Below are 16,066 nucleotides of genomic sequence, written 5' to 3'. Positions count from 1 at the left end.
GAGCATGTTGTTGTTGTTATAGATTCAGCTACTTGTAACAAGTTCCAAGTAGCACGGGCTATGGTGAGCCCGTAACTTATCTGGGACAGGAGCGGGGCAAGTAGCACGGGCTATGGTGAGCCCGTAGTGGACTTACCAGGGACAGGAGCTGTGCTGTGTGTAAAAGAGCAGTATTAGCAGCTTTTACATAGAGATAACAAGGAATTATCCCAATAATGATCGCAGTTGCCACAATAGTTTACAATCGTAATTTATTCCGTATCTATTATTTAATTCTCAGTTTTATTTCCGCGTGGAATTAGATCATCGCAGTTTTATTTCCGCGCGTTTATTAAATATTTGTTTATTAACTATTCGCTCGGTGCTTTCTTGCCTTCACAATGTTTCTCGCTTATTGTATTCTAATGTATTCTTTCTCGCGTTTTATGTCATTGTTTATTAATCTTTTCGCTTCGTGTAACATTTAAAGTGTTCTTTGACGTTAGTAACGGGAGCCGGTCGGCCGAGCGGACAGCACGCTGGACTTGTGATCCTGTGGTCCCGGGTTCGATCCCGGGCGCCGGAGAGAAACAATGGGCAGAGTTTCTTTCACCCTATGCCCCTGTTACCTAGCAGTAAAAATAGGTACCTGGGTGTTAGTCAGCTGTCACGGGCTGCTTCCTGGGGGTGGAGGCCTCGTCGAGGACCGGGCCGCGGCGACACTAAAGCCCCGAAATCATCTCAAGATAACCTCAAGATAAGATAGTGCGTTAGGTGTGCTATTGGTCTTGCATGTACAGCATCTGTAATGTCATTGTGTGCAACGCCTGTAATTTATTTTACATGTACAACGTTTGTTATTCATCTTTCTGTGCAACATTCGTCTGTTTCTGTCTCATTACTTAGAAAGTGTTGCATCTGTGTTGAATTTTCATTTGCTCAAACTTTGATAGCTCAAAGTTTCATTTGAGCGACATTGTGTGTTTTTATTAAGTTGACTACTTCTTGTTCATTCAAGAACTATATGATTTTCACCCTGTGTTGGTCTACCCAACCACTTGGGATGGACGGTAGAATGATGGTCTCGCTTCATGAAGGTCAGCACTCGGATCTCGCCTTTCAGCCTTCAACCGACTGACATTCAGTTACATTAGCTCACTTATTTGTACTTCCGAGGTGAGTATTACCTCTTGGGCTCCGCCTTTCACTTGCCGGTCATCAGCTACAATGACTCTCGACTCGTTCATTTATCACGCCTCTTTTAGAATGTGTGCTTTCATTCAGATTTAGAATGATACATATTAGAATGTATCTTAGAATTTAGAATGTTTGTCATTCTTGTGTCTCCTCTCGTAATATGGGTTGCAGAATGTGTAGAGCGAGTGCCCTTCTTATTTATAAGATTTGTTAGTTAAAATGTTTTTGGCAACATCAATGTACAAAACGCTTCTCTACTTATTGTACACTTCTGTTTGGTACACAAGAGTGAGGATCATAACGTATCATTTGTAGGAGTAGAACCGGAGATGTCGTGGATTTGCGCCCATTAAAGCCGATTGTACACCTCTCCCGATCTTCTGTAGGACGTGTGTGTCGGTCGTTTCATTTCGTATTGGCGTTAAGGATTCTAACTCACGTCGGAATGGATATTGGCAGAGGTAGGAATTATAGCACCTACAGAAGTCGTGCTTTTTGTTGTGTGTGTTGCAAGTTAGCTCTGTTTGTGGGGGTGTTGCAGTGTTTGTGGGGTGTTGTAGTGTTTGTGGGGTGTTGTAGTGTTTGTGGGGGTGTTGTAGTGTTTGTGGGGTGTTGTAGTGTTTGTGGGGGTGTTGCAGTGTTTGTGGGGGTGTTGTAGTGTTTGTGGGGTGTTGTAGTGTTTGTGGGGTGTTGTAGTGTTTGTGGGGTGTTGTAGTGTTTGTGGGGTGTTGTAGTGTTTGTGGGGTGTTGTAGTGTTTGTGGGGTGTTGTAGTGTTTGTGGGGGTGTTGCAGTGTTTGTGGGGTGTTGTAGTGTTTTTGTGGGGTGTTGTAGTGTTTGTGGGGTGTTGTAGTGTTTGTGGGGGTGTTGTAGTGTTTGTGGGGTGTTGTAGTGTTTGTGGGGTGTTGTAGTGTTTGTGGGGTGTTGTAGTGTTTGTGGGGGTGTTGCAGTGTTTGTGGGGTGTTGTAGTGTTTGTGGGGTGTTGTAGTGTTTGTGGGGGTGTTGTAGTGTTTGTGGGGTGTTGTAGTGTTTGTGGGGTGTTGTAGTGTTTGTGGGGGGTGTTGTAGTGTTTGTGGGGTGTTGTAGTGTTTGTGGGGGGTGTTGTAGTGTTTGTGGGGGTGTTATAGTGTTTGTGGGGGTGTTGCAGTGTTTGTGGGGTGTTGTAGTGTTTGTGGGGTGTTGTAGTGTTTGTGGGGGTGTTGTAGTGTTTGTGGGGTGTTGTAGTGTTTGTGGGGGGTGTTGTAGTGTTTGTGGGGGTGTTGTAGTGTTTGTGGGGGTGTTGCAGTGTTTGTGGGGTGTTGTAGTGTTTGTGGGGTGTTGTAGTGTTTGTGGGGTGTTGTAGTGTTTGTGGGGGGTGTTGTAGTGTTTGTGGGGGTGTTGTAGTGTTTGTGGGGGTGTTGTAGTGTTTGTGGGGGGTGTTGTAGTGTTTGTGGGGGTGTTGCAGTGTTTGTGGGGTGTTGTAGTGTTTGTGGGGTGTTGTAGTGTTTGTGGGGTGTTGTAGTGTTTGTGGGGTGTTGTAGTGTTTGTGGGGGTGTTGTAGTGTTTGTGGGGTGTTGTAGTGTTTGTGGGGTGTTGTAGTGTTTGTGGGGTGTTGTAGTGTTTGTGGGGGTGTTGCAGTGTTTGTGGGGTGTTGTAGTGTTTGTGGGGTGTTGTAGTGTTTGTGGGGTGTTGTAGTGTTTGTGGGGGTGTTGTAGTGTTTGTGGGGTGTTGTAGTGTTTGTGGGGTGTTGTAGTGTTTGTGGGGTGTTGTAGTGTTTGTGGGGTGTTGTAGTGTTTGTGGGGGTGTTGCAGTGTTTGTGGGGTGTTGTAGTGTTTGTGGGGTGTTGTAGTGTTTGTGGGGGTGTTGTAGTGTTTGTGGGGTGTTGTAGTGTTTGTGGGGTGTTGTAGTGTTTGTGGGGGTGTTGTAGTGTTTGTGGGGTGTTGTAGTGTTTGTGGGGGGTGTTGTAGTGTTTGTGGGGGTGTTGTAGTGTTTGTAGGGGTGTTGCAGTGTTTGTGGGGTGTTGTAGTGTTTGTGGGGTGTTGTAGTGTTTGTGGGGGTGTTGTAGTGTTTGTGGGGTGTTGTAGTGTTTGTGGGGGGTGTTGTAGTGTTTGTGGGGGTGTTGTAGTGTTTGTGGGGGTGTTGTAGTGTTTGTGGGGTGTTGTAGTGTTTGTGGGGGTGTTGCAGTGTTTGTGGGGTGTTGTAGTGTTTGTGGGGTGTTGTAGTGTTTGTGGGGGTGTTGTAGTGTTTGTGGGGTGTTGTAGTGTTTGTGGGGGTGTTGTAGTGTTTGTGGGGGTGTTGTAGTGTTTGTGGGGGGTGTTGCAGTGTTTGTGGGGTGTTGTAGTGTTTGTGGGGTGTTGTAGTGTTTGTGGGGTGTTGTAGTGTTTGTGGGGTGTTGTAGTGTTTGTGGGGTGTTGCAGTGTTTGTGGGGTGTTGTAGTGTTTGTGGGGTGTTGTAGTGTTTGTGGGGTGTTGCAGTGTTTGTGGGGTGTTGTAGTGTTTGTGGGGTGTTGTAGTGTTTGTGGGGTGTTGTAGTGTTTGTGGGGTGTTGTAGTGTTTGTGGGGGGTGTTGTAGTGTTTGTGGGGGTGTTGTAGTGTTTGTGGGGTGTTTTGTAGTGTTTGTGGGGTGTTGTAGTGTTTGTGGGGTGTTATAGTGTTTGTGGGGTGTTATAGTGTTTGTGGGGTGTTGTAGTGTTTGTGGGGTGTTGCAGTGTTTGTGGGGTGTTGCAGTGTTTGTGGGGGTGTTGCAGTGTTTGTGGGGTGTAGCAGTGTTTGTGGGGTGTTGTAGTGTTTGTGCGGTGTTGTAGTGTTTGTGGGGTGTTGTAGTGTTTGTGGGGTGTTGTAGTGTTTGTGGGGGTGTTGTAGTGTTTGTGGGGCGTTGTAGTGTTTGTGGGGTGTTGTAGTGTTTGTGGGGTGTTGTAGTGTTTGTGGGGGGGGTTGTAGTGTTTGTGGGGGTGTTGTAGTGTTTGTGGGGTGTTGTAGTGTTTGTGGGGTGTTGTAGTGTTTGTGGGGTGTTGTAGTGTTTGTGGGGTGTTGTAGTGTTTGTGGGGGTATTGTAGTGTTTGTGGGGGTGTTGTAGTGTTTGTGGGGTGTTGTAGTGTTTGTGGGGTGTTGTAGTGTTTGTGGGGTGTTGTAGTGTTTGTGGGGTGTTGTAGTGTTTGTGGGGTGTTGTAGTGTTTGTGGGGGTGTTGTAGTGTTTGTGGGGTGTTGTAGTGTTTGTGGGGGTGTTGTAGTGTTTGTGGGGGTGTTGTAGTGTTTGTGGGGCGTTGTAGTGTTTGTGGGGGTGTTGTAGTGTTTGTGGGGTGTTGCAGTGTTTGTGGGGGGTGTTGCAGTGTTTGTGGGGTGTTGTAGTGTTTGTGGGGGTGTTGTAGTGTTTGTGGGGGGTGTTGTAGTGTTTGTGGGGGTGTTGTAGTGTTTGTGGGGTGTTTTGTAGTGTTTGTGGGGTGTTGTAGTGTTTGTGGGGTGTTATAGTGTTTGTGGGGTGTTATAGTGTTTGTGGGGTGTTGTAGTGTTTGTGGGGTGTTGCAGTGTTTGTGGGGTGTTGCAGTGTTTGTGGGGGTGTTGCAGTGTTTGTGGGGTGTTGCAGTGTTTGTGGGGTGTTGTAGTGTTTGTGCGGTGTTGTAGTGTTTGTGGGGTGTTGTAGTGTTTGTGGGGTGTTGTAGTGTTTGTGGGGGTGTTGTAGTGTTTGTGGGGCGTTGTAGTGTTTGTGGGGTGTTGTAGTGTTTGTGGGGTGTTGTAGTGTTTGTGGGGGGGGGGTGTTGTAGTGTTTGTGGGGGTGTTGTAGTGTTTGTGGGGTGTTGTAGTGTTTGTGGGGTGTTGTAGTGTTTGTGGGGTGTTGTAGTGTTTGTGGGGTGTTGTAGTGTTTGTGGGGGTATTATAGTGTTTGTGGGGGTGTTGTAGTGTTTGTGGGGTGTTGTAGTGTTTGTGGGGTGTTGTAGTGTTTGTGGGGTGTTGTAGTGTTTGTGGGGTGTTGTAGTGTTTGTGGGGTGTTGTAGTGTTTGTGGGGGGGGTGTTGTAGTGTTTGTGGGGGTGTTGTAGTGTTTGTGGGGTGTTGTAGTGTTTGTGGGGTGTTGTAGTGTTTGTGGGGTGTTGTAGTGTTTGTGGGGTGTTGTAGTGTTTGTGGGGGTATTGTAGTGTTTGTGGGGGTGTTGTAGTGTTTGTGGGGTGTTGTAGTGTTTGTGGGGTGTTGTAGTGTTTGTGGGGTGTTGTAGTGTTTGTGGGGTGTTGTAGTGTTTGTGGGGTGTTGTAGTGTTTGTGGGGGTGTTGTAGTGTTTGTGGGGTGTTGTAGTGTTTGTGGGGGTGTTGTAGTGTTTGTGGGGGTGTTGTAGTGTTTGTGGGGCGTTGTAGTGTTTGTGGGGGTGTTGTAGTGTTTGTGGGGTGTTGCAGTGTTTGTGGGGGGTGTTGCAGTGTTTGTGGGGTGTTGTAGTGTTTGTGGGGGTGTTGTAGTGTTTGTGGGGGGTGTTGTAGTGTTTGTGGGGGTGTTGTAGTGTTTGTGGGGTGTTTTGTAGTGTTTGTGGGGTGTTGTAGTGTTTGTGGGGTGTTATAGTGTTTGTGGGGTGTTATAGTGTTTGTGGGGTGTTGTAGTGTTTGTGGGGTGTTGCAGTGTTTGTGGGGTGTTGCAGTGTTTGTGGGGGTGTTGCAGTGTTTGTGGGGTGTTGCAGTGTTTGTGGGGTGTTGTAGTGTTTGTGCGGTGTTGTAGTGTTTGTGGGGTGTTGTAGTGTTTGTGGGGTGTTGTAGTGTTTGTGGGGGTGTTGTAGTGTTTGTGGGGCGTTGTAGTGTTTGTGGGGTGTTGTAGTGTTTGTGGGGTGTTGTAGTGTTTGTGGGGGGGGGGGTGTTGTAGTGTTTGTGGGGGTGTTGTAGTGTTTGTGGGGTGTTGTAGTGTTTGTGGGGTGTTGTAGTGTTTGTGGGGTGTTGTAGTGTTTGTGGGGTGTTGTAGTGTTTGTGGGGGTATTATAGTGTTTGTGGGGGTGTTGTAGTGTTTGTGGGGTGTTGTAGTGTTTGTGGGGTGTTGTAGTGTTTGTGGGGTGTTGTAGTGTTTGTGGGGTGTTGTAGTGTTTGTGGGGTGTTGTAGTGTTTGTGGGGGTGTTGTAGTGTTTGTGGGGTGTTGTAGTGTTTGTGGGGGTGTTGTAGTGTTTGTGAAGGTGTTGTAGTGTTTGTGGGGTGTTGTAGTGTTTGTGGGGGTGTTGTAGTGTTTGTGGGGTGTTGTAGTGTTTGTGGGGGTGTTGTAGTGTTTGTTGGATGTTGTAGTGTTTGTGGGGGTGTTGTAGTGTTTGTGGGGTGTTGTAGTGTTTGTGGGGTGTTGCAGTGTTTGTGGGGTGTTGTAGTGTTTGTGGGGTGTTGTAGTGTTTGTGGGGTGTTGTAGTATTTGTGGGGGTATTGTAGTGTTTGTGGGGGGTGTTGTAGTGTTTGTGGGGTGTTGTAGTGTTTGTGGGGTGTTGTAGTGTTTGTGGGGTGTTGTAGTGTTTGTGGGGTGTTATAGTGTTTGTGGGGTGTTGTAGTGTTTGTGGGGGTGTTGCAGTGTTTGTGGGGTGTTGCAGTGTTTGTGGGGTGTTGTAGTGTTTGTGGGGGTGTTGTAGTGTTTGTGGGGTGTTGCAGTGTTTGTGGGGTGTTGTAGTGTTTGTGGGGGTGTTGTAGTGTTTGTGGGGTGTTGCAGTGTTTGTGGGGTGTTGTAGTGTTTGTGGGGTGTTGTAGTGTTTGTGGGGGTGTTGTAGTGTTTGTGGGGTGTTGCAGTGTTTGTGGGGTGTTGTAGTGTTTGTGGGGTGTTGCAGTGTTTGTGGGGTGTTGTAGTGTTTGTGGGGTGTTGTAGTGTTTGTGGGGTGTTGCAGTGTTTGTGGGGTGTTGTAGTGTTTGTGGGGTGTTGCAGTGTTTGTGGGGTGTTGTAGTGTTTGTGGGGTGTTGTAGTGTTTGTGGGGTGTTGTAGTGTTTGTGGGTGTTGTAGTGTTTGTGGGGGTGTTGCATTGTTTAAAGAGTAACTCAATAATGTTTTTTTCTCTTTTGCAGGTAATGGGCTATGTTAAGGACTGAGATTACCTTCAAGTGGACAGAGTTTCGTGGTGAATAAGGAGTTTCGTGATGGACAGACTTAATTAACATCCTGATAGACAGGTGAGAGTGAGACGTAATGGGTTGAAGGACAGATAAGGGGGTTTCCTGGCGGTAAAGAAAAAAAAGAGTCTTTGAGCAATAAGAAAAATTTGGAAATAGGTATTTCATGTTTAAATACATTTGTAATGTTGTATGTAAGAAAATGTAATATTTATATTCGGTCAGATCCTTCAGTTGTCTTACGACCTCCAGATGTCCTAAGAAAATTCTATATTTGTCGTCGTCTTTCCAAGATCTTGAGGTTATGGCTTTCTTTCCTCCTGAGCATTCACTGTCATCCTTAAAACTCGACAATACTCAAACCTTACAGGCGAGATTGTCATCTTTATATCCAATTCATCAGTTCATCAATGGGAGGCTTGGTGCGTGGCAACCTTCAACTCTCTCCTTGGATGGTACGGTAACGAGTCTCTTAAGGGTCTTCCCTCAGGGACCTGTCAGTCAGCGTAACCTGTTAGTTACACTCGTTGCAGAGAAGAAGAAGAAGAAGAAGTAACAATATCGAGGTTGAAGACAAATAAGCCAGTCCACACATGAAATTAGAAATAGTGACGACGTTTCATTCCTTCCCGAACCCTTGTTAAGTAGTGAGGGAGCGATTTGATTGTTGAAGATTTCAAAATTACGCCACCCAAAGGTGGCACGGGCATAAATAGCCCGTAATGAGGGAGTGTTGGTTTGTGTTTTAGTGTTTTAGATTTAGCTACTCAGAACAAAAAGTTCCATGTAGCACGGGGTATGGTGAGCCCGTAAATGGAGGCTCTTTGGAGCCATTATCTGTATCACTAGCTGATACCGGAGATCTAGAGATGTGGTCCGTGGACGCGCCAATCCAATCCAATCCAATCCAATCCATAAGGCTGGTCAGACGGGTGAATTGATGGGGGTACCCACGTTGCTCATAGCTGAGTGCCACAGGAGTCAGCAGGACTGGCCACAATCGGCCGGTCTAGGGGAAGATGTTCGGGTATTACAAGAGAATTGGTTTCCTTATCCCAGTTCCCCGAAGTTATTATGCTGGTCGAATTTCCTTCTTCAAGGTGTCGTATGGGTGTGGTCGAGGCGTTCTTGAGGCACGACCATGTGAAGGATCCGTCCTGCTTCCCTGCACTTGTATTCCCAGTAGTCGTTGTGGATTATGGAGTTATGCTGTCTGTCCTTCTTGGAAAGTATATCCGACGGCCACTTCAGACATACCCGGAGGAGGCAGCATGGGAGCCTGTCAGGCTTGTTGGTGTCGGTACGGGATCTGGAGGAGGTAGATGGTGCCCGGGCGGCCGCGTGAGGGGAAGGAGAGCCGGTGATATCGACTAAAGCATGGGAGTCGGTAGTGTCATCGTGGTCGGCCTCCATGGGTTCGTCTTCAGAGTTGGTCGAGTTCGTCGGGTTTTCGGAGTCGACTTCGTCGTCCTGGTCAGCTGTCCTGGATGTTGCTGCGGTCCCTGTCAGTGGGACATGCTCGAGAACTGTGGAGTCGCTGAGGCCGGACGGTGAGGGCTCCCTGGGGGTCGGCTCCAGGGTCCCCGGGCCGGAGGGTCCGGTAGCAGGTGTTGAAGCTGGAAGGAGGTCATCGGGTCCATCGGAGGCTGTCGGAAGTCCATTCGCGACGACGAGCAGCCTGTTGATGACGTGGATGTAGAGGGTAATGTCGTTGCCCGATATTTTGTCAGCGAGGTGAAGGAGGACGGGTAAAAGGGTGATCTCGGTGGAGGCTGCAGGGCCCAGCCTCCCTCTCTGCCTGCAGCCCAGCCTCCGTCTCAGCCTGCAGCCCAGCCTCCGTCTCAGCCTGCAGCCCAGCCTCTGTCTCAGCCTGCAGCCCAGCCTCCGTCTCAGCCTGCAGCCCAGCCTCTGTCTCAGCCTGCAGCCCAGCCTCCGTCTCAGCCTGCAGCCCAGCCTCCGTCTCAGCCTGCAGCCCAGCCTCTGTCTCAGCCTGCAGCCCAGCCTCCGTCTCAGCCTGCAGCCCAGCTTCTGTCTCAGCCTGCAGCCCAGCCTCCGTCTCAGCCTGCAGCCCAGCCTCCGTCTCAGCCTGCAGCCCAGCCTCCGTCTCTGCCTGCAGCCCAGCCTCCGTCTCAGCCTGCAGCCCAGCCTCCGTCTCTGCCTGCAGCCCAGCCTCCGTCTGTGCCTGCAGCCCAGCCTCCGTCTCAGCCTGCAGCCCAGCCTCCGTCTCAGCCTGCAGCCCAGCCTCCGTCTGTGCCTGCAGCCCAGCCTCTGTCTCAGCCTGCAGCCCAGCCTCCGTCTGTGCCTGCAGCCCAGCCTCTGTCTCAGCCTGCAGCCCAGCCTCCGTCTCAGCCTGCAGCCCAGCCTCCGTCTCAGCCTGCAGCCCAGCCTCCGTCTCAGCCTGCAGCCCAGCCTCCGTCTCAGCCTGCAGCCCAGCCTCTGTCTCAGCCTGCAGCCCAGCCTCCGTCTCAGCCTGCAGCCCAGCCTCCCTCTCTGCCTGCAGCCCAGCCTCCGTCTCAGCCTGCAGCCCAGCCTCCGTCTCAGCCTGCAGCCCAGCCTCCGTCTCAGCCTGCAGCCCAGCCTCCCTCTCTGCCTGCAGCCCAGCCTCCGTCTCTGCCTGCAGCCCAGCCTCCGTCTGTGCCTGCAGCCCAGCCTCCGTCTCAGCCTGCAGCCCAGCCTCCCTCTCTGCCTGCAGCCCAGCCTCCGTCTCAGCCTGCAGCCCAGCCTCCGTCTCTGCCTGCAGCCCAGCCTCTGTCTCAGCCTGCAGCCCAGCCTCCGTCTCAGCCTGCAGCCCAGCCTCTGTCTCAGCCTGCAGCCCAGCCTCCGTCTGTGCCTGCAGCCCAGCCTCCGTCTCAGCCTGCAGCCCAGCCTCCGTCTGTGCCTGCAGCCCAGCCTCCGTCTGTGCCTGCAGCCCAGCCTCCGTCTCTGCCTGCAGCCCAGCCTCCGTCTCAGCCTGCAGCCCAGCCTCCGTCTCAGCCTGCAGCCCAGCCTCCGTCTCTGCCTGCAGCCCAGCCTCCGTCTCAGCCTGCAGCCCAGCCTCCCTCTCAGCCTGCAGCCCAGCCTCCGTCTCAGCCTGCAGCCCAGCCTCCGTCTGTGCCTGCAGCCCAGCCTCCGTCTCAGCCTGCAGCCCAGCCTCCGTCTCTGCCTGCAGCCCAGCCTCCGTCTCAGCCTGCAGCCCAGCCTCCCTCTCTGCCTGCAGCCCAGCCTCCGTCTCAGCCTGCAGCCCAGCCTCCGTCTGTGCCTGCAGCCCAGCCTCCGTCTCAGCCTGCAGCCCAGCCTCCGTCTCTGCCTGCAGCCCAGCCTCTGTCTCAGCCTGCAGCCCAGCCTCCGTCTGTGCCTGCAGCCCAGCCTCCGTCTCAGCCTGTAGCCCAGCCTCCGTCTCAGCCTGCAGCCCAGCCTCCGTCTCAGCCTGCAGCCCAGCCTCCGTCTCAGCCTGCAGCCCAGCCTCCGTCTCAGCCTGCAGCCCAGCCTCCCTCTCCCACTCCTGAGTGAGTGGGAGAGGGAGTCACTTTAAGACAGGAGGGAAGGTGAGGGTACACCGGTTCATCCTATTACGAGACAATAAATATGACTTCCTCAGTAACATTTTTCCTTTGGCCCTTAGAGCGGTACGTAATCCTGTCAAACTGTCCGCGACGTCTCTTGTCAAGCGAAGTCTTGTATATTATGTCCAAGATCCTCATAAGAGATCAGATATTTCTCATGGGTTAAGGCACAATTCAGCTATAAAATGTTATTTTCATTCGAGACTGACAATAACCAGGATGCAAACAAGAGCAGCAGTTGAGGTAACCTTGTTGAGGATAAACCGAACATTTCCTCCGCACCGCACCAGAATTTTCTCAGCTCAACCGCGATATTGAAATTCAACTTTCACATAAATCAATCTGAAATCAATCGGAGCAAAAATGGGTTGCCAGACAATTTTCAATTTCCTATTGCGGAGCGACCTCAAGATGGGAAGGATAAGACGGGCCCACCGGCACGCACCAGGCATATTGGGCCCACCTGGCCAATACATCCCTCTTTACCGGGACCTGAAGGAGCCCACCTCCGTCTCTCTCGTGTCTTGCCTGAATGCTCCGCCGCCCTCCCTACCCCCCACTACATCACCGCAGTTATATTATTGCATCACCACTGCACCACCACCATCACTGCATCACAAATGGGCATCACCGCATCACAGACGTGTAAGAAGATGGCTAAAGTCATGCTTGGTCCACAAATTAAGGTAGCAAATCTTAAACTGGGAAATCCTTGAGGGTGACCCCTGCTCCCCTGGAAGGGTGACCGAAGGCGTGTCTACAGACTCTTCGCCGTGGTGAAGGACTGGGGTCAACGTTCCGTCAAAGGTCAGTCATACCTGGCTGGCATTACCAACCCTTGCTTCGAATTATACATGACAGTAAAATATTATCATAACTGCATAAACAAAGCCATTGAGTTTTGGGACGCAATATTTGCAACTTGACATATAGGTTAAAGTCAGTGCAGTATATATCAGCCATTTTTTTAATTAAAAGGGAACATTGATATATATATATATATATATATATATATATATATATATATATATATATATATATATATATATATATATATATAAAAGATGTGTATCAAAGTTAATCAATCCCCGAATGCATCCAATCCGATAACTAATTCAAATTAGTTGAACTGACTGGCCTGGTAGAGTGAGAAGGGCGCGTCTGTGAGGCGTCACAGAGAGTGTTGGGATGCTTGACGATGGCGGGCCTGGTTACTGAGAGCAGTCTATTAGCATTCATGAGAAAGAGAGTAGAGGCCGCCTCGAGAGACCTGGGAGGCTGCAGCCCCCAGAAAAAAGAACCTACCACCTGTCTGAATCTCTCGCGATTGTGATGGGGGTGGGGGGTGGGGGTGGGGTGGTGGGGGTGGGGGTGGTGGTTGTGGGGGGAAGGGGAGAAGGTGGGATTCCGGAGATGAGATGCAAGAAGGCTGTTCGCAGGAGTGACATGTGGGACGAGTCTTGATGATTGGTGTCTGGAGCAGCGTGCATGGTGATGATTGATGTCTGGAGCAGCGTAGATGGTGATGATTGGTGTCTGGAGCAGCGTGGATGGTGATGATTGGTGTCTGGAGCAGCGTGGATGGTGATGATTGGTGTCTGGAGCAGCGTGGATGGTGATGATTGGTGTCTGGAGCAGCGTGGATGGTGATGATTGATGTATGGAGCAGCGTGGATGGTCATTAAAATGCTATCTTTATTGACAAGATTTATTTATTGCCATTTTGCCTAATATGAAAAATTGTGAGGTGTTTTTAGCGAGAACACTGCCGACATTCAGCGCCCCTTGCCACGTTCTCGTCATGTATTTTAATGGAATTCAAGGAATCGGGAAAAAGCTAAAGAAGATGACAAAGTTATATATATATATATATATATATATATATATATATATATATATATATATATATATATATATATATATATATATATATATATATATATATGCGAACAAGCCTGAATGGTCCCCAGGACTATATGCGAATGAAAACTCACACCCCAGAAGTGACTCGAACCCATACTCCCAGAAGCAACGCAACTGGTAACTACAGGGCGCCTTAATCCGCTTGACCATCACGGATTAAGGCGCCCTGTAGTTACCAGTTGCGTTGCTTCTGGGAGTATGGGTTCGAGTCACTTCTGGGGTGTGAGTTTTCATTCGCATATAGTCCTGGGGACCATTCAGGCTTGTTCGCATTTGTGTTCCTCACGTGTGCCCCAAAGAATGAGGTGATTTGGTGAAATGCTATGCCCAAGATTACCATCCGAGTTGCCGTCGGGGAAGTGGCTCAAATAGCCTCGGCTATCACTTCCTTTTGACGGCCGTGATGGTCAAGCGGATTAAGGCGCCCTGTAGTTACCAGTTGCGTTGCTTCTGGGAGTATGGGTTCGAGTCACTTCTGGGGTGTGAGTTTTCATTCATATATATATATATATAAACAGACACTCGAAATATTGCATGGTATACATTCATTCCTTACAACTCAAAGTTATTCTGAAGGAAAACTTGGTATCTTATCACCCAAACAGAGTTCAGGTCTCCCCCCCCCCTTATGGCTCTTAGTCCATAACTGAAACTGTGCACACAGCCACCACACCTGTCAGCTGGTGTCACACACATATAAATCCCTAGGAAATCTGGACTCTCCTGACGGGAGACATCTCCCGTCTCGCAGGGTGCAGTCACACCTCCACAGATCTCCAGTATCAGCTCTTGATACTGGTAATGGCTCAAAAGGATCACCACTTACGGGCTATTCATGCCCGTGCCACCTCTTGGGTGGCCTAATCTTCGTCAATCTGGACTCTCCAGTTACGGGCTCACCATAGCCCGTGCTACATGGACATTTCGTTCTGAGTAGCTAAATCTAAAACAACAAACAAATAACCTGGACTCTCTCTCTCTCTCTGAAACTGCTCAGTAGACTGTCACTGTCAATGAACTCTACCCCTTCTTGCAACCCTCTTAATACAATCCAGTGGCTTATCTTCAAGTATAGCAGGAGAAATCCCTCGGGAGAGCAAGCTAGACTGGCCGTCACTATTCCTCCTCACGATGGCCAAGATGGCGTCCGTCCCCTCCCCCGATTACGTCATCGCCCCCTTAATTCTCTATTCTTCAACATTTCCAATCAAACCCTCTTACTGACTCCATTTACCATATTTCCAACGCGGGTTTTTTGATTGAGTCCATTTTTCCTTCACATAGTTTTGCTATAGCAATACACCTTCTTCCTGAACAATATCCAGCTCAAAAGGTACTACTTTACTGGCGGAGTAATACCGCGGCCTCCCAGTTGCCAGCTGCAGATTTCTTTCAAGAACATTCTCTAACCCTGGAAACACAAACCGAAACTGTCTCTATTTTCCTCTTGTTACAACCTGTAATAAAGTTGTTACATCTTGGCTTAACGTGTTTGTGACGTATTAGAACGATGTTACAAACGTTGCTATATTGGTTGTTATAACTGGTTAGGTGTTAAATCTTGCTCGAACGTTGTACCAACGTCGTAGTTTCGGTGTGTGTTTGGAGGGAAGCAACTCCTCAGTATTAATAAACAGTTTATAATAAAGACTAACCTCACAGGAGGTAACGTAACACCCCACACGCCAATCCTACAGCTGACAAGTGGTTTAGAATGCACATTTAAACGGTAATCTCTCTCAAAAAGCTGTTACATGTTACATCAGAGATATACATAAGATTTAATTTATGATATTTTAAAACAATTTTTATCTAATATTGAGCAGTTGGGTGAGGTAGGCAGTAGAGCGACGGTCTCGCTTCAAACAATCACGTTAGTTGGCTTTAGAAAATACACTCTCTTTCTCTAAGAGGTCAGTCCATCTTCTGGATTTATCTGTTGACTGTGAATGTGTTGGAGAGAGTACCGGCGTCCGCCAGGGAGCGGGCCTTGGGCGAGGTGCACAGGTGGGGGGGATGGGGGATTGGGGGTGGGGGTGTGGCAGAGTTGGGGGTTAGGGGGGTTGGTGAGGCGGGTAAATGTGAAAGGTCACTGCTCAGTGTTTAAGGTGTGTTGCTCTAGAGTATGTATTACTACTGTCTTGTAAAACACACACACACACACACGTGTGTGTGTGTGTGTGTGTACTCACCAACCACAACTAGGTGAGTATACACACACACACACACACACACACACACACACACACACACACACACACACACACACACACACACACACACACACACACACACACACACACACACACAAAACACACACAAAGTTAGTTTTATTCTATTAATGTTTTAGTAGCGTGTGGAGAACCTTGTGTCCACACCAGAGGGTTTCACAACAAAAGCAGTTTGCAAGAGCAATATAACGCCGGTTAGATTTACGACACTAATACATTGCGTCAAGATAACAGCCAAATTTTCAGCCCTAAATTACTCGAGTGTGCGTTTGCTACGCGTCTACCCCAGAATGTAATTGCAGGAGACCCACACACACGTGTGGAGTTTGTGTATACAACAACGCTTGTTTGTCGAAGCCGGGGTGTAAAATACTCTGGGTATACGTTCGTCCGACCTGATGGTTCTTTGACCTAAATTGTGCGTGTGCTGGGTGATAATACCTGCCTTGTTGACAGGATAATTCACTATGATTTCGTTTGGGTTGAAGCTCAGGCTCACGGGAAGGAGTTTTCAGGAAGCTGCCCCTTGGGGGAAAAGGTCGTTGCCATCTGGGGAAAAGGTTGCTACCATCTGGGGAAAAGGTCGCTGCCATCTGGAGGAACGTCGCTGCCCTCTGGGGTTGTGAGGGGTGGGGGGAAGAATACGGTCTCACACTTCTCGCTAAAAGTCTTGTGTCTGTTGAACAGTCTCATTATGTCTCTCTCACCGTCATTTTTCCTTCCTGGGGCTTCGTGGATGGCAGTGTCAACATTCATTTTGTGGACGGTCCGCGGAGATTTATGAAATGAAAGAGTGTGCTGATGAGGGAGGCGAGGCGGGTCCCGTGTCTAAAGTTTATTTGGCGAAGTTATGAGGTGGGCGTTTCCTGCTGCCTCTCCCTGGCCCAGGTGGGCGGCACCTGCTGTTGCCTCTCCCTGGCCCAGGTGGGCGGCACCTGCTGCTGCCTCTCCCTGGCCCAGGTGAGAGGCACTCTTCTCCTGGCCCAGGTGAGAGGCACCTGCTGCTGCTTCTCCCTGGCCCAGGTGAGAGGCACTCTTCTCCTGGCCCAGGTGAGAGGCACCTGCTGCTGCTTCTCCCTGGCCCAGGTGAGAGGCACTCTTCTCCTGGCCCAGGTGAGAGGCACCTGCTGCTGCTTCTCCCTGGCCCAGGTGAGAGGCACTCTTCTCCTGGCCCAG

General features: G+C 49.7%; 1 protein-coding gene across 1 annotated transcript; it reads right to left on the bottom strand.

Annotated features, from left to right (window-relative positions):
- Window positions 1-8,289: 8,289 nt before the first annotated feature.
- LOC138373006 (serine-aspartate repeat-containing protein I-like) lies at window positions 8,290-15,646 on the bottom strand. Its single transcript, XM_069339055.1, has 4 exons — window positions 15,598-15,646; window positions 13,961-14,070; window positions 8,976-10,675; window positions 8,290-8,872 (listed from the first exon to the last, which is right to left on the bottom strand). The coding sequence occupies exons 1-4, from the start codon at window positions 15,644-15,646 to the stop codon at window positions 8,290-8,292; spliced, it is 2,442 nt and encodes an 813-aa protein (XP_069195156.1).
- Between the last annotated feature and the right edge of the window lie 420 nt (window positions 15,647-16,066).

This window comes from Procambarus clarkii, chromosome 40, assembly GCF_040958095.1.
Source record: "Procambarus clarkii isolate CNS0578487 chromosome 40, FALCON_Pclarkii_2.0, whole genome shotgun sequence".
Lineage (NCBI taxonomy): Eukaryota > Metazoa > Arthropoda > Malacostraca > Decapoda > Cambaridae > Procambarus > Procambarus clarkii.
This window is presented reverse-complemented; position numbering and strand designations above follow the sequence as displayed.

What these genes read in the sequence shown, in the direction of transcription:
- LOC138373006 (XM_069339055.1), bottom strand. Translation starts at nt 15,646, where the DNA reads ATGAATGTTGACACTGCCATCCACGAAGCCCCAGGAAGGAAAAATGAC. An exon ending in CCCAGGAAGGAAAAATGACG is followed by an intron (nt 14,071 to 15,597) that starts GTGAGAGAGACA and finishes TTGTGTTTCCAG; the next exon opens with GGTTAGAGAATGTTCTTGAA. An exon ending in CAGGCAGAGAGGGAGGCTGG is followed by an intron (nt 8,873 to 8,975) that starts GCCCTGCAGCCT and finishes CGTCATCAACAG; the next exon opens with GCTGCTCGTCGTCGCGAATG.